Here is an 18,407-nt window from a genome sequence, read left to right as displayed (position 1 = left end):
AAGATCTGAGTAGACTGTTTTAACCTCACGGAGTTTAGAAGGGCAGATAAGACGATGTTCTTAGAGACTGAATTACTCTACCATGTGTGTCGGAGCTGTGACTTTCAACGGATGCTAATGGCATTGTTTATCCTCATATCAGTGCTGCCACTGAGACTAGCGTTGCTGTTGCAGGTAATGTACATGTTGACTCGACCTGGAAGGTAGAGAGCATTAGTACACAGGATGGGATTTTTTTCTCTCTTTGAGAACTCGGGAAGTGCCCCCAGGTAGAATTGTATAATTCTCTGATTCCTTCTTATTGGCTTTCAGCAAATGCAGCTACTATGGGTTACTTGATGAACCATGTGATTTTATGTCCTGACCCCTCCCTGCATCACCCTGCCCCGCCACCCTCCATCCTTTGGTGCCCCCTCATCATTATCACCCAGACAGGTGATGGTTATTGTTAGTGAGTGGACATGAATTTTTAGATTCATTCAGCTCTACTACCACATAATTTCTGCCCAAGAATGTCAGAATATTGTCAGATTTAATAGAAATATGTTTGATTGTTTCTCCTCTCCTTCAGCAAATATTGGCTGAGCATCCATGTTACTTAAGACACAATGGTGAAGGATCCATTGTCTCAGCAGTCAGTGAGAAGGCAGAGAAGTGAGACACATGCATCACCACCCCCCTCTGTGGAGTTTGAAGAAAAATATTTCCTCTCACCAGACAGGACCACTGTGCATTCAGAACATATTCTCTCTGTTCAACTTCTGCCTGGGTATTCAGACTAGTCTACATTCACCATTCACCATCCCCCAAATGCTGCCTGGTTTTCACAACCCAGCCTCAAGTGATTCCTGTTATGATCAGCAGCCAGTCTGAGCTGTCACTTTGCCCACCATGGAACACCTGGTACCTGTACACTACTCCGTTAACTCCATGCCCTGTGGCTCATTACAAACTTTCGTATAGATTTTGTTCTCACCAGTATGTAAGCTACTCAAATTCAAGATAAATTCTAAACTCTTAGTAGCCCCCAAAATAATAATAATAATAAAAACCTTTAATATGTAGCAATGTACCCATAAGACCTGAAGTATGGGTGGCACCTCAACAAATTTAAGTGTGAAGTAGGCAGCAAGAATCTTCTTCTGGGTTGCAGGAAGCTACAGAGATAAAAGAGAGGTTTATCTGAAATGTGGAGGGACCTTTTGTTCAGTTCTGAGAAGATGGTTGGTCTGGGAATCACAATCTAAAAATAACATGTCTTCTTGTAGGGATGTTCTGACATAATTTCTTAGAGTTGTGTTTGCCCTGTGAGGACCCACTTTCATTTTTCTTTTTTAGACAAGTACAGTGGGTATGAATTCAGAAATCCTAAGTGCTTCCCTCACCCTCTTTTATCTACCATCCTACGTAACACTCTTGCATATCATTAAGAAGTTGAGCTGTAAATGTTTACTTGGACCAGTATGATTCCACAGAGAAAGCTGAGGTCTTCTGTAAGAATAAATCCCTTGCTGAGGACCTAATGTGTGATAAGAATTTATCTTGCTACTTTGTCTGAGGCTTTCTCACAGATGTCCAATATAATCTAGCAAGGCAGGCATTATGGCCTACACCTTAAGTTGGTTATATGGGGTAGATGGGTTAATTGGATTGTTGGTTGGAGGGAGGGATGGATGGATGGATGGATGGATAGATAGATGGTTGGTTAAGCGGTTAACCAGTTAACCAATTAAGTGGTTAATTGGTTGACTGGTTAGTTGGGTGGGTGGGTGGTAAGTTGGTTGAGATGGGGTCTTGCTCAATATCCCATGATGACCCTGAATTCATTTGTATGACCCATATCTTAAAAGTTAGGAAAGTGAAACCCATAGAAATTAAATCACTAAAGGTGGCATAAGCAGTAATAGGCTGTGAAGTTGAGAAATGAGTCTAGGCCCCACTTCCCACATTGCAGCAGTCAAAAACCATCTCATTTCTTATGAAAAGCTTGTTGGAGGATTTGAGAGCTGCCTCTTTTGAGGCAGCCTGATGTTGCTGTCATGCACACTGGGACACTGCACAAAAGCAAAGAAGGCACATTCTTTGTCTTGTCAACACTATCCATGGTCCTCACAAGCTACCGTAAAATGTTCCTCCATTCGGGACTAAAGGGAATTGGTGCCTTCACATTCTGAAATCATGACTGCCAATCCTTCAGTCTCATCAGCAACTTGCCTACAGCAGATGGTGCCAGACAGTTTTCTTTAATGTATGGACTGGTTGAGAACATTGGGAACCCGAGAAAGTCCTTTAATTTTTATATCAGATCTTTTTAGTATTTTTTTCCTACGAACTTCTCATCCCAGTGCCTGTCCAGTGTCTAGTCTCTAAAAAAGCCTGCCAGTGCTTCCTCTAGCAATACCAAGTACATACAACCTTCCCTGTCTCTGTGATCTTAGTGATGGAAATGCAAGTGACTGGGCAGATCGATCCATAGGCCATGTTGTCACTGATTCTCAGGAAGCAAAACCATATTTTATTTGTGACAAACTCAAAGTATGACCTTTATCAAGTCTCCATTCCCTGAAAGAGTAAGACAGAGCCTTTTTGTGTAACTAGATCTGTGATTGAAGACTGATCACTTTTACCCAAACTCTAGGAGATATCATTTGTTAGTTGCAGCTTCCAGGGTTTTCTTAAAATGTATCACTAGATGTCCTGTAAAATGCTGAAAATGTATAACACCAGTCAATTAAGACTCTCATAGGGAACTTTCATCTCAATGGCTACATTTGCTAATGAAGAAACTTAAACATAAGGAGGTGTGAAAAATTGTCCAAGTCAAAGCAAGGCCCAAGCCCAGAATCAAAAACTTCTCTCTGCCAGGTTAGAAATAGACCTTGGTATTCAAAACAACCTTCCTGGATTTTTTGTTTGTTTATTTGATTGATTGATTTAGAGGTTCCTTTGATAGCTTCTAATTTATTTATCATGTTGCAATCACTAAGCAAAAGTCTATAGTCAGGGTTTTCCTCAACAGCAACAACAAATAAGCCATGCAAAATTAGAGACATTTTCTCTGCTTGAGAATAAAATTGTTAGAAAAACATGCAAAATTTTAGACATTTTCAGAAAAATGTCTCATACAAAGTCATCAGGAAAATGAGAGGCAGAGGCAGAATGGGGAACTGGAGAGCTCCAGAGAGACGTGTAGGAGATAATGGATTGTGACAGGCTGTCCATGCAATCCTTCTGGCTTCCTGAAGTCCAGGTGGACGCCCACACTGTCATATTGATTGATTGTAGCACCCGTGCTAGAATGTCACCAATCCCCAGCACATGGATACAGTTGCACATCTGTTTCTAGAAAGTTCTAGGTCAGAATACAACCTTTCCCTTTTGAGCATAAATTGAGTTGCCAACAGTCAAAACATGGAAAGTAGGGCTATAGTGAGCCAGTTTTCTGACCGCTGGGAAGTAGGCAAAGATGGAGCAGGGAGAGTAGAGTGCGCAGATCTGGTTTTCACTGGGCTTGTGGGCTGTCTCTTAAACAGATCTGACCCGAGGTACAAGCTTGCCCTTTCCCAGTCCCAGCTTCCCTGGATATAAAGTACATGTTTGGCAACTACTCTGAAAGTTATTAAAGTTTCGGCAGTAAACTATGAGAGGCCAGAGAATTTCAGGCAAAAGTTATTGCATCTGTAACTCAGAAACTAATTCCTAAAACTCCTGACACATTTATCCAGAGGGCGAGCGCCAATACTGAAGTGGAAATCATTGTCAAGGGCCACTGTGTACCTGGAATTAAAATCCATCATTCCTCAGAACGGAGAGCCAAGATTTGGGCAGAATACGAGAATACTCACACCTTTCAAGACCACCTTTCCTTAAAACTATAACCCTTTATGCTTCAGAAAAACATGACAAATTCTGCATTCTCTGTTCATTTGTTTTTCTTTTCCTTAAGAACTCCTTGTTACATTTTCTTTTCAAATATTTCTTCCTTTGACAGTTCTACATTTAAGCTGAAAAGCCTCCTTTTCCTTATTCAATTGCACCAGTTTTATTTGGGATGGAAACCCTGCTGGGTACCGTAACTGAGAACAAGCTTTACAGCAGCAATAATCCCTTCTACAGCATCTATTGTGGGGAAACTTAATACACTTTTATTAAATGGCTGAAGACTCAACTCTAGCAATCTGAATTAACTACAGAAAAGCATAGAGATGGAACCAAAGTCCCCACTTCATTCAGCAGACATCCACTTCATGCCCCACAACCCTGCCTAGTAGGAACCCAAGACATAAAACTGCCACTTGGGAAACACCTCTGAGAAGGGTCAATGGTGCCTCAAGCAATACCATTATCACCAAAAGTGAACCATTGCAGGGCTGGGAAATGGCTCAGATGGCAAAATGCCTCCTATGAAAACCTAAGGGCCTGCGTGCAACTTCAGCTCTTAGGATCAGAGGCACACAGCTGCCCTGGCAATCTAGCCCAAGTCTAGGTTCAGTGACAAGCCCTGTCTTAAGAAGTAAGATGTCCCTCAGTGGAGGAATGGATACTGAAATTGGGGTACATTTACACAATGGAACACTACTCAGCAATTTAAAACAAAGATATCATGAAATTTGCAGACAAATGGTGGGATCTAGAAAAGATCATCCTGAGTGAGGTATCCCAGAAGCAGAAAGACACACATGGTATATACTCACTTATAAGTGGATATTAGACATATAATATAGGATAATCATATTAAAATCTATATACCTAAGGAGGCTAATCAGGAAAGAGGAACTTGGGTAAGATGGTCAATCTTCATTCAGAAAGGCAAATGAGACAGACATCAGAAGAAGGAGAAAACAGGGAACAGGACAGGAACCTACCACAGAGAGCCTCTGAAAGGCAGGGTATCAAAGGGCCTCCACCCAGCAGGCTATCAAAGCTGAGACTCATAGCCAAACTTTGGATAGAATGCAGGCAATCTTATGAAAGAAGGGGGAGATAGAAAGACCTGGAGGGAACAGGAGCTCCACAAGTAGAGCAACAGAACCAAAAAATCTAGGCACAATGGTCTTTTCTGAGACTGATATTCCAACCAAGGACCATTCATGGATATTACCTAGGACCCCTGCTCAGATGTAGCCCAGGGCAGCTCAGTCTCCAAGTGGGTTCTCTAGTGAGGGGAAAAGGGACTGTCTCTGACATGAACTCAGTGGTTGGCTCTTTGATCACCTCCCTCTGAAAGGGGAGCAGCCTTGCCAGGCCACAGAGGAAAACAATGCAATCAGTCCGGATCAGACCTGATCAGCTAGGGTCAGATGGAAGAAAAGGAGGACTTCCCCTATCAGTGGACTTGGAGAGGGGCATGGGAGGAGCTGAGGGAGGATGGGTGGGATGGGGAGGGAATGAGAGAGGGACTACAGCTGAGATACAAAATGAATAAACTGTAATTAATATATATATAATAAAATTTTCATTAAAAAAAGAAAAAAGAAGGTAAAGCATGTTTAAGGAAGATGCCCAGCATGTATTGTCACTTGAGTTTTTGATCTTAGCCATTCTGATGGGTGTAAGATGAAATCTCAGGGTTGTTTTGATTTGTATCTCTCTGATGGTTAAGGACGTTGAGCATCTCTTTAAGTATTTCTCTGCCATTTTATATTTTTCTACAGAGAATTCTCTGTTTAGCTCCATACCCCATTTTTTAATTGGATTGCTTGATTTATTGCTTTTTAACATCTTTAGTTCTTTATATATTCTGTATATCAGCCCTCTGTCAGATATAGGGTTGGTGAAGAGCCTTTCTCAGTCTGTAGGCTGTCGTTTTGTTCTGACGACATTGTCTTTTGCTTTACAGATGTAGCCCATGGTAGCCCAGTATCCAAGTGTTTCCCTTGTAAGGGGAACAGGGACTATTTGCCTTGCTAGGCCACAGAAGAGGACTTTGCAGCCAGTCCTGAAGATACCTGATAAGCTAGGGTCAGATGGAAGGGAAGGAGGTCCTCCCCTATCAGTGGACTTGGAAAGGGGCAGGGAGGAGATGAGGGAGGGAGGGTAGGATTGGGAAGGAATGAGGGAGTGGGCTATAACTGGGATACAAAGTTAATAAACTAACTAATATTAAAAAATAAAAATTTAATTAAAAAAAGAAAAAAGGAAGATGCCCAGTGTCGACCTCTGACCTATACACACACACCTACATGCCCCTACATGCATCCACAGAGACACAGACACACATGTAAAAGAAAAATCAAAGGCATGAAAGAAGGGGCAGAGTAGGCTATTAGTAAGTAAAGCAGAAACGGACCCCCAGCCTCACTCAGGTGGATGGAGAATACGCTTTGACCTTGATGGCAGCCATTTAGGCAACTGCACGGGGTAGCTTCACACCATCACGACAGAGAAGAAAGCAGAAGTGATGCCCACGTCCTTAAAAATGCAATTGGCGAATGATAATGTCACTCATGTGCTTATTGCCCTCAGGCGTGCATGGAGTGGGAACGGACAGTCACAGACAGGTAGGGTGGTGCCAGGTGTGTAAAATGACAGCTGAGGCTGTACACTGAGGTAGTGAGGATGCCCGTCTCCAGACAGTGGACGCCTTCTGTTATTTGAATTTTCTGAACCGCTGGAAGTTTAATTTGTTTCATTTCATTATTTTGACAGTGAGCATCGCTTTATATTCTCGCGTGAGGGGTTAAAAGAAAAAAAATTAGTCATCCCCCCACTGATTCCTTGCCATTTATGTTACTATACTTCAGCTCAACCTGGTAGTGAAAAGACATAGACTATTGTAATATGATCTCATCGTTATACACCCAAGTCAAAAACCTCTAATTTATACACTTTCATTTATCAAATTATATACTTTCAGTGAAAGTAATTATATCTCAATATAAGTGTTTTTAAAGTAATTTCTATTCATCACAGAATATTGTTTAAATATACAATTATAAATTAACATATATTCTCGACTTCCCTTACTCCTCTCTCCCTCATTCATATATATATATATAATATGTGTGTGTATACTGTGATTATATCTGAGTCAATGAAATTGGATGTTCCAGTAAGTGACAGGAGGCTACCCCAAGAGGTTCATAGCGTGAGAGCACAGTGTAAGAATCCTCCTTTAGCTGGTCCTCCGCTCTCTGGCAGCACCAGCCTCTGAGATCACAGGCCGATGCAGAGCTCCCCATCCAACCTGCTTCCATCTTCTGCTGCTTTCACTGTTTCTCAAAGTCCATGTCAATCTTAGATACCTTATACTCCCAAGTACATGCTTCAGTGCACTTTAATTTTGCTGCAGTAAATAAATAGGCCTCACTAGCTTCCCATAAGTAACCGCACAGCCAGCCTGAAGATTATGAGACTTTGGAAGCAGATAACACGCCCAAACCAAGTGTTGTTTCAAAGAGATAATTATGGATAGGCCGGTAAACTTTCGGAGGCCGTTCCTTGGCTCTACTGCCAGGTAATCTCTCGTATGGGTGTCCTTCCTCTAGGAGACTAGCTACTTACCGGTTCCATCTCTTGGTACCCACTAAGAATGTGATACCTAAACTCACGGCAGAGAAGTGTCCCTCTCTGCACATAAGGCCAGCTTCTTATTGCTGTTGTCTTATGCTTTCCTCCTCTGCCTTCCGACGCCTCCAGCTGGACAGTGCTGCGTGGAAGAATTGGGCGCCCACAGAACCCGTTTCGAGTGGCCCTGGAATACATCTCCAGCGGAAACCGGAGCTTGTCTGCAGTGGATTTCTTTGCCCTGAAGAACTGCAGTGAAGGTACCCGCATCTGTTTTTGTCTGTCTCTCCTCTGTAGCCTGTCTCGAATGTATCGATAATTGTATGTAGCTTGAATACAAAGACTGAAGTGATTAGGGCCTGATTCTGAACATTAGCCAGTGCACCATAGCCCAGGCAATCTATTTCCAAAGAACTCCAGAATAAAGTTGTATCTACTTATCTTAAAACTTTATCAAGCGGAATGCAGCCTTCCTTAGATAATACGTTAGCTTCATGTCTTTGGTGACAAGTGCTTCCTACTACTAAAATATATTTTATTGTGAACAAAGCATAAATGGATATCAAGTAAATAGCATAGTACACAAATCCCCATCTAGAAACCTTAGCTCAGCTTAGCAGTTACCACCATCTGTCATTTTGTTTCACCTACATCTCTACTCCTCATTCACCTTCCCTCTAACTTAATTATCATCACTCTTTGGCTTTTTCTGGACTCAAAATTTACAACTAAGTATTTGCATTGGTTTTATCTGGGCTCTTGTTAACAGACAACACAGGAAATGGTTAGATGTGAAACTTTAGCTTATTTTTGTGCAAGCCTGATGGGCAAGGCCCACTGTGACATTGAATTTCTTTTGCATAAATGCCACATTGTGACTTTACCTCAAGGTAAGCTTTTATTCTTTTTTTTTTTTTTTAATATACCTTTGCTTCCAGGAAACCGAACCAACTGTAATCCTCCACCATAGTACTCAGGTTGCTGCAGGCCTTTGATGAGCTTTTCTTCTTCCCTCTGTAGGGTTTGCCTTTCCTATCCTGGTTTTCAACCTGCTATTTTGTATGCATATTCAATTGAGCACTGTTTCAAGTCTGAATTGAAAAGAGACTGACACAAACTATCGATAGCTGGGTGAGACTGAGAACCTGTTGGTTCATCAGAAGTTTCCAGTCTACTAGAAGCATCCTTTGTTCCTTCCCAGATCTGCTTTCAAGGAGTCACTCTCATGGTTGCTCTGTGGCTCCTGCCCCTGTTTCTGCTCAGAGCTCCCCGGAAGGGCACTCAACTAAGGAACCTGTGGCCAGAGCATCCTAAGAATGGAGCATGAGTAGGAAGGAAGCCTGTGGTCCCTTCTAGACCTTAATTCTCTATGCAAAATGTTTGTGAGCAGCAGAGGGTCATCTGTTGTGTATAGAGGCCTGGATTTGAACCTTGTGCCTCTTGGTTGTGAGGTGGGACAGTGGCTCCCTCTTCTTTCAGATGCTGTGACTCCCTATTCATTGATAGCTTTACAAGCAATTTACAAGTGAGTGTTTTTACTGTTCTTGTTTTAGTCAAAACTGATTTCTACGTGAGGGAAAGGGAACTCATCACACTGTGGTAGACTGGACTAGTTACAGTGGGAATAGTGGTTAACCTGTGCCGTGAGGTGACACTCAGGGAGCATGTGGTTTGAGCCAGGAGTGTGTGTGAGAATGTTTCCACCCTGTGAACTTAAGGATCCATGGTGGTCTCTGGACACACCATCAGGCTTTTCAGATTTTAAGGGCCTGTTTCACTCAAAAGGCATCCTCTGTTGCAATGTAACCAGTTAACAGAAATGTCACCCAGAAAAGGCGTCATTTTTCACAAATGACACAATCCTATTTGAAAAACATTAAGAAAGAAGATAATTGAGAACAAAGTTCCAGATATCAGGCCCAGCGCAAAATACCGCCAATATGACAGGCTCTGCAAAAACTCTTTACATTCTCAAACCAAGAGTTTTGGCCAAGTACAGGGGTGTTCCGTCCCTTCTTTGCAAGCCACTATCACCTGGGGAATTTCTTCCCCTGGGGCTTGTGTTGCATGGCAGTGAATCTGTTGTAGAGCTTGTCTGTTTCTCCATCCTTGCAAAAGCTTCAGTAATCTTTCGTGATTCAGAAAATTTCCTCTGCAGGGTACCGCCTTCTGCCTCTTCTTGGTCAGGAAACCTGAAGGATGTGGAGGGCCTTATGGCTTAGCCACCTTTCTGTTTCTAGGTCTGGAGATTCCAAATCTAAGAACAAGATGGTCTTCATGGGGAAACAGTTGATCTCTGCACTTTTTTTTTTCACCGAAAACACATTAGCTACCAAGGCACGCCAAGGATCCGGTATAGAACTTATGAGAAAAGAAGGCAGAGAACCGTGGTGCCAGAATGTTCTGAGCACTTTCAGCCTTCTCCCCATAATGAGCAAATTCCAATGATGTTGACAAGTTTCAAACGTAAGAGACATCTCAAAACCTCAGTCATGTGTTTATGATCAAGGGGGTTTAGGATTTGCTTTTGTACATTCTTAAAGCCTACATGATATAGGCAAATACTTGTGTTTTCTGGGACCATGGCTTTGGCTAGGTCATGAAGGAGAGAAGGGGAAAGAAATGGTGTCTTTGGAAGGTGGGTAGGGCTGAAAAACCTGCTAGCCAGGGCTGTAGATGGGTCTGCAAGGTATCCAGTGTAGGACCTAATTGTAACTTGATCCCCCTCATAAAGAGACACAGATAAAGTTATAAAGAGAAACACAGCTAAATAACACTATACCTCAGTTTTGGCCCCGGTGAAGAAGACCACTCTTTTAACTCATCTGGGGAAGGCTGGCAGATAATGGGCACAATTCTTCCTGCATAGGAGACAGTATCTATCTGTGGTGTCTTCAGGAAGACTTGCCTATTTACCTATTTTCTCCTTAAATATTTACATCTGTCACAGTACGTACACTTAATAGATGCCCAGTTAATACTCACCAGTGTATGCTAAGGCCAAGTGTCCACTCCCCTTCCTGTCTTCCACAAGATTTACAGTGATGGTATAGAGCAGGGACATTTCTCATCTCACAAGCAGGAAAACTGAAAGTCACAGGTGTTTCAAAAACTTGCCAAAAATCTCTAAATCACTGAGCCAAACTGGATCCAGAGTTGATTGGATCACAGAGCTATTGGTTCATCTCTGACACTCTCTTGCATTTGTAGACTGTACAGATGCTGAATTTTAATTTATTACCAGATACTTTAGAATTTTCTCGACTCCTTCCTGCTCCTCTAAGTCCTACACCAAATTGACCAGAACATTGATCTTACTGCCACCTTGTAGTCTATCTGTGCCCACATAGGTGATACATTGCCAACTCTTGTTTGTTTGCTTGTTTGTTTCGAGACAGGGTTTCTCTGTGTAGCCTTGGCTGTTCTGGAGCTTACTCTGTAGGCTGGCCTCCAACTCAGAGATTTGCCTGCCTCTGCCTCCCCAGTGCTGGGATTAAAGCTGTGTACCACCACCACCTGGCTATGTTGTCGACTCTTGAATTTACCTATTAGACTTCATTTTTTTAAGCCACGTGCCTTATTTTTCTTATACCCTTTATATATACTAATATGAACTTGAGTATCAACAAGGTAGTCTCTCTAAGACCTGGAGGGAACAGGAGCTCCACAAGGAGAGCAACAAAATAAAAAAATCTGGGTCCAGGGATCTTTTCTGAGACTGATACTCCAACCAAGGACCATGCATGGAGATAACCTAGAACCCCTGCTCAGATGTAGCATCTAAGACCATCATCCATCTTTCTCACACTGCAAACCACGGCATTCCCGTTCCTTGCAGCCCTTTTGATGGGATGGAGGCACCTCCTTATCATCTCCCATGTCAGAAAATAATACGAGAACTGTGCTGGACTTCCTTGCTTAGGAAATGTTATTGATAGCTACTGAAATCCTGCTTGGAAGATCTTCAATTTCTCCTTCTAAATCTAGCAGTCATTTCCCAATTTGTCATTTGGGAACCCTAACTTAAGATTCAATACATTGTCCTTAATTTCATTGGTTGCTCAAGGGAGCAGTTAGCACAGTGCTAAGCACATAGGAAACGTCATATAAATGCTTGTTGACAGATTGTTTAATCAATTGATTAATAAATGCTGATCTTGTTTTATAGCTTCAGGCCAGTACAGTGGACTATTTCCAAAAGAAGGTAGCTGTGAGTAGAAATTGCTTGGAATTGGTGTTTCCCAGAAAAACTAGTGAAAGAGCAGTTTATACATTCAGTATGACTGGGAGGGACATCAGCCTCCAGAGGCACCCAGATATGGGCTCCTTTATGCCATTCTCAAAAAGCCTTTTGCTGGCAAACAACCTAGAAAAGGTCACTCCCCAAGGCCTTCCAGCTTTAGAGAGACTCCCACATACACAGAACAAGCTGGACCAGCTCCTTGAAATGGGTTTACCAGAATCCACACCGCTCTGAGGAGCTCATACGATGCACACTGTAAATGCTCATTTAGCGCCTCCTCCAGCCAGGCCCCGCTCTGTGTATGTGCTTCTATTAGTTTCCCTCATCCTCTCTCCAGTGATGAAAGCTGTGTACCATTGTTATTACGTCTGTTATTTGGATGGGGGAAATTGAGGACCAGAGAATTAAGCCATTACCCCCACAGTCACAACTGATAATTGGATTGGAGGCCATCTGGATCTTAGCTGCTTCCTAAGGAAGGTCGCCACTGGCAGGATGACAGAAGGCATCTAGGCAGCCTCCTCCACTGTATGAAAGTATAATGAGCAAAAACCCAGAGTTTCCTTGGAAAGTGATGTATTACATTACTGACCAGTCTAATGTACTTTGTCCTTCCATCTTCTTTGATTTCGGTGTTTCTAAGGATTTGATTCAGTATTTCCCTCACCCTTCCTAGATTGGTCAAGGGCCTTTGAGATGCACCACTGCCTACTGGTCAAAATGAAAACAAAGAGCTGCAAAGGGCTCACTCATGTGAAACAAGGAGCTGTGGATGACTCCATTGTGAGCCTAAATGCATTTTGTTCCCAGTCATCATGATTCTCCTTCTCCTTCATGAATCTACAATAAACACATCTGAGATTTCCCAGACCTTGGCCACGTTCGAGTCACTCACAGATTTCTCAACCAAATGCAGTCTAGGTCCCTGACATTCCTGAGACCAGTCCTGACCTGCTCAGCATGGAGGGTGCCACAAGCTTTACCAGCAAGGACTTACTTCACTGACCCCACTAGCTCAGAAAGGAGAAGGGATCCAAGAGGACAAACTCAGTGTTGAGAACACAGTTACCTTGAAACACACATCCTCAGGGTTGGAGATTCGCAGACACCTTCCCTTCTCTGGGACTGCTGTGTGGTTACTTAACTTACAAACATGGTTTAAAAACTGAACCCTCATGTGAGAGTTTTACCCTGGCTAGTTTATAAAGTTACATGTGTAGAGCTGCCTTGCAAAAACAAGGACCAGCACCACTTCTTTCACAGATTGGCATGCCCCATAATGAGACTACCTAAAACACAAGTTGAGAACCGCTAGACAGCTTGGTTTTTCAGCTCTTCCTTTGTCTAGGTTTTTCTGATCTCTTAATTCTTCTTCCAAATAAAATATTAAAGGCCAAATCATTGATACTCCATATCTTGTTGAAGAGATCAGGACTAAGCAAGAGGGTTGAATATTTAGGAGAGTGGACATCTTTATGAGGTGAGCTCTTTCCCACGTGGGTCATTCCTTAGCTGTGCTGGCTACAGAGCTAATGTGAATGCTCTCAGGAAAAGGTTGGTGATTTATGCCAGCCTCCCCACCACCACCAAAAATGGATGATGGGGAACATCCTTTTTAGCCCAAGAGGGGATAAGAAGAAGTGAAAGGAGCCAAATAAATTCATATCTTTGGTCAGCCATGTGAAGCCAACCAGAGTCTGAGGTAGGCTCCAAAATCCAGCTGGGCAAAATGAGGGATGACGCCATGGGCGCCTGGCAGCCTGGCCCAAACTGAGCATTTCGTGTTCCAGAAACAAGCAATGCCTCAGCAGGGTCCTCAGTCCATGCTTATAAATGGAGATTACAGTGGTGTTCTGTCTTGGGGCGGGCAGCAGAAACCTGCCCCCCCTTTTCTGCAGAAGACTCATCATCTATGCATCCACTGGTCCATCTGCCTGTTCATTCAACAGACATTTACTCAGAAGATAGAAATCCCAGAACCTCCTGACCCTAATATACAATTGTTTTTCCTATTTAGGGCTGAATTTGATATGGTGGATTTACAATCCTCATTCTGCTTTGTACAGAAACTGCTCCCCAAAGGGCAGCCCTGCTTATACTTAATTTTCACCAACGATACCAAGAAGGTGTTCCATTTGCAGAGATGCCTTCCGCCAAACTAACTCCAATGTTGCTCTCACACAAAGATCATGGAATCAGCCCTGGGCCAGCACTCAGAAACCCCAAACCTAAGTCCCCTCTCCCACCTCTTCATTTCCAGAGACTAGTCAAGCCTTCAGATCTGTGAGAACATTAAAGGTCTCTTCCAGAATTGTCACATTGATTGTTTTTTAATTGAAAGTGGGAATAACAATATGTCAATAGTTTTCCTGGCACTGACCTCATCTTGAGTGTCAATAAGAAACTGACTTAGATATGCAACACAAATGATGCCAGGGGCTGCCTAACTCCTCTGCCCGCCGCCCCCACCCCTTGCCTGAGCCAGTTAAAATGAACTGCTCTCTCCTTGCATCGAAGTTTCCCATGGAGAAGCTACCATCCACAGGAACAAATTGGCTCTTTGGATGCCCCCTGCACAGCTTGGTGAGATGAATAATGGCCAGATGCACAGTAGGTGATGAAAACCACATAAAACCAGTCTGAGGTTCCACCAGCGAGGCATGTCACCTCGAGGGACTGAGTCAAGTCTGGAAAGATTGGGCCTGTTTCCTGGAATTGAACAACAGAGGGAAACTGTAGTCACAGCCTTCAGAGAAACCTATTTGTAGCTGATGAACCCTATTTTCAAAACACTCCTTCTTAAGTTTATTTCCAGAACCTCTTACCTTTAATTTATCAGTAGGCTGAATCACTTAAAAGTAAGCATTAAAATTAGGTCAGGCTGGGGAGATGGCTCAGTCAGTCAAGCACTGGAACCTGAGTCCAATCCCTATAACCCATTTATGAATAAATAATAATAAAGCAATAAAGGGTATGGTAGTACCTGCCTATAATTCCACTACTGAGGGCTGGAGAGATGGCTCACAACCAAAAATATAATTCCATTGTTGAAGAAGCAGAAACAGAAAGGTCCCGGGGGCTCACTGGCAAGCCAGGCTAGCCAAACCAGTGAGGTCTGGGTTCAAAGAGAAACCATCTCCAAAAGAATAAGTTAGAGAATGATTAAGGCCAAGACCCATGGTCAACCTCTGGGCTCTATGTGCATGGACCACACACATTCCCTCCCTGTCCCTGTCTCTGTCCCTGTCCCCCTCCCTTACACACACATACACACACATACACACACACACACACACACACACACACACACACACACACAGGTACATAGTGGTACATAGGTATATGCACCACCTATACAGTGATTCATACATATATGCATACACACATAAGTAATTATTTCATCTTCTGAAATGATGACTATTCATCATGGCTGTTGAAGTCTCCTCACACTTCCCAAACACCTCCCCAAACTCAAAGTTCCTTCTCTCCATGCTTCTGCAGCGCGGCCTGTCCTCTGCAGTACCACACTTCTTTCAGAGCTCAGCTGAGATACTATTTTCTGTCTCACTTCAGAATTATGTTTCCATGCTCTTCTATTTTAGAACAATCCACTTCTCTGCAGAGTTATTTATATGTCTCACTCAATAGATGCTAACTTCCTAGAATCAAAGTCTTTTTTTTTAATCCCTGTGTCTCAATTAGCAACCAAGAGTGCTGTTTTCATGGTGAGTGCTCAATAAAGGTTTGCTTATCCTAATGTAGGAGGGAGATTATGGGCTTTTAAATCAGACCAAATGAGTGCAGAAGCTCAGCTCCGTCGCTTACCACCTTTGTGAGCTTGGAAGAGTTTCTTAAATCTATGGGCTTTATTTTTTTTCATCATTAAATGGGCTAATAATACATAATTATAGCTTTGTTGGGAGATTAAAACAGATATTGTGTGCAGAGCTCCTAGCCAGTGCCTGGCATGATAAATACCACCGCCTTCTCTCTCAAATGTCCCTTGACTAAGCTGAGTCTCCTCATTCTGGAAACAATGCAGAAAAATTCTGTATAGCTGTCCCGCGGGGGGTGTTTGCTGAGTCCCACCCACCTTCTGCCTTCCATCTGCGCCTTGTCCGAGCCATCGGGTGGAGGGAGAGCTACCTTATTTCCAGCAGACTCTAATAGCCTAGATCTGCTTTGTGATTTCAAAGGCAGCTGCTCTGCTTTCCCCCACAACCGGTGCTTCAACCTCTGATAATGTTATTTTCTTTATCACTTGGTGACCCAGTCTCTAGAAGCCATTGTGCTTTGCAAAGAACTAATATTGTTTAATCCTGTGGGAATGGTTGAAAATTGGGGAGATCCTTAGACATGCTGCTCACATTGCTTTTTCCCATCGGACGGGAATCCAAAGCAGCCAGGCAGAGCCAGGCCATAGAACCAAGAAAGTCTCTTGCTGGCTTCCTTTTCCCCACCAGTGAACAGCTACTGTTGGCAATGACTTCCTTATGATCACTAATAAAGCCAATCGCAAATGCCCATAGAGCGCTTAGATCCAGTAACGATCGCTTGGGTTACTGTTTTAAATACTGAACCATTGAAACTCACCCTGAAGTGGAGGCTAGATCCAAAAAGGGTTTTTAAATATAAATAAATAAAGAATGAATGTGCTGAGGTCACGGTACTCCCAGAAGAAAATTACTTTCAAATTGCAACTACATAAAAGAAATAATTGAAAAGATTAATCACACTAAAATAATTGGTCTATTTTACAAGTAATTTGGAGCACTACTCCGTCATTGACACCGATGTCTAGTAGTAAAATAGTAATGAATTTCATTCTCTGACTAATGTATTTATTTTATTAATGGTACTAAATGGTGTTGTTACTGCTTATAAATATTTCATAACTTTTAATTCATTAAAATGTTCAAGGAATTTCCAAAAGTATTTATTAGTTTTAAATCGGCCTTAGTATTCAATATGCAATTGCCACTCTGTCTTGGCAATTAAAAAAAATTATTGTTTGGGGTAATAGAATTCTCTTTGAAGGTGGAGGATTAATCCCTAGTTATTAATGAGACTAATGCACCAGCTAGTGATGAATAAGGGACTTGGGGATCTATTTCCTATTTAGGTCACCAAGGATCCCATACAGCCATTTCTTAAAATCTGTGACTATGAGGTGAATGGGGACCAGAAAAGAAAAAAACATGTCAGTTCAACCTTGATTTCAACCCATCACTTCTCCCATGGCCACTGTCTCCCTTCAAACAGCAGATAATAGCAGAACCAAGCATTTCAACCCTACCTCTTTGCTTCTCTCATTGTCCAAAAGAAAGCATAATGACAAAGTAAGACATCTCAGAAAGAGAGGAAGGAAGGAAGGAAGGAAGGAAGGAAGGAAGGAAGGAAGGAAGGAAGGAAGGAAGGAAGGAAGGGTGAGATAGGGAGGGAGGAAGGGGGAGGGATGGACGGACAGATGGAGGGAGCAGAGAAAACATAGCTAGCATGCTAGTATCCAAAAACAGCAGAAAGAAAAGCATGAGATGCAGCAACATGGACATAGGATCTGAATACTGAAAACATGGGTCTGATTCCTGAGTCACGTGGGCACTACCTGAGTCATCAAAATGCTGTGCATCTGTTGTCCTAGTGGCACTGTGTGTGAGAAATGAAGATGGCAATGTGTACTTCAGTGTCCATGTGAGCAGCGGTTGTGATCATGTGTGTCCCGCTTGACATGATGCCTGGAGCTACTGAGTTAGGCCTGCCCCTCCCAACCTCCCAAGGACATCATGGTATTGTTCACTCAATGGCTTTGGCATTGAGTAGGAGAAAAGGTGAACCAACAGGACATGAATGAAGTCTGTTGGAAACTCCACGAAGAAAGGCTAGATGAACTGACCTAGGGCTGAGAACAAACTCTGTCTGTATAGTGTCTCTAAAGGTTCAGCTTGTGAAAATGATTAAAGGAATCATGTCATGCAATGAGGACCGAAAGGTGGGTCAAGTGCCTCGCACATGGATGTTGTGCCTGTGAGAACATGCAACCTCCCTGAGCTTTGACTTTCCGTCTAGGCAATCACGCTGGGAAAACATTCAACACTAAGATCACCAGGGCTACATAGTTAATTCCACTGCAAACCGCAGACAAAGTGCGAGATAAAGCGTGAGCATTGAAAGACTTTTCTTGTTTTTAGCTGACTTCCTCCCACTCCCTGGCATGTGGGGAATAGCATAGGGGATATTTGGGAGGCAAGAGGTCACAGGAATATGAGTAGGAGAAGGAGACACATGGGGCCTCCCACTCCTGTGTGCAAAGCTGGATCTAGAAGGGAAGATGTGTTCTCAGGGCAAGCCATAATCAGACAAATGGTGAACAGTGACTCAAGATGACACTAAAGACCTCCCAAATGAAACAGAGGTGCATTCAAGTCCCAAACAGCACGTAAAGTTCATAGTTAGACTCACCAAATACTAGACTTCTGAAATCCCTTGTGCATTAGCCTGAAGTGTCTTGTGTGTATGCATGTGTATGACTGTGTATGTTTATGTGTGTAGAGGTACATGTTCTTATGGAGACCGGTGGTCCCACTGAGCTGTTATGCGATCAGTTCACCTGGCTGTTTTAAGGCATGTCTCCCATTGGTTTGGGAACTCACCAGTTAGA

General features: G+C 42.9%; 1 protein-coding gene across 1 annotated transcript in view; it reads left to right on the top strand.

Moving 5' to 3' along the window:
- Positions 1-18,407, top strand: part of Alk (ALK receptor tyrosine kinase) — a 700,602-nt gene that overhangs the window by 507,840 nt on the left and 174,355 nt on the right. Inside the window, exon 5 of the mRNA XM_055627271.1 lies at positions 7,639-7,766. Within this exon, the coding sequence (XP_055483246.1) occupies positions 7,639-7,766 (128 nt within the window). The remainder of the gene's footprint in view (positions 1-7,638; positions 7,767-18,407) is intronic.

Source organism: Psammomys obesus, unplaced genomic scaffold (genome assembly GCF_907164565.1).
Source record: "Psammomys obesus unplaced genomic scaffold, mPsaObe1.curated_primary_1811, whole genome shotgun sequence".
Taxonomy (NCBI): domain Eukaryota; kingdom Metazoa; phylum Chordata; class Mammalia; order Rodentia; family Muridae; genus Psammomys; species Psammomys obesus.
Note: the sequence above shows the minus strand (reverse complement) of the source record. Positions and strands in the feature narration are given on the sequence as shown.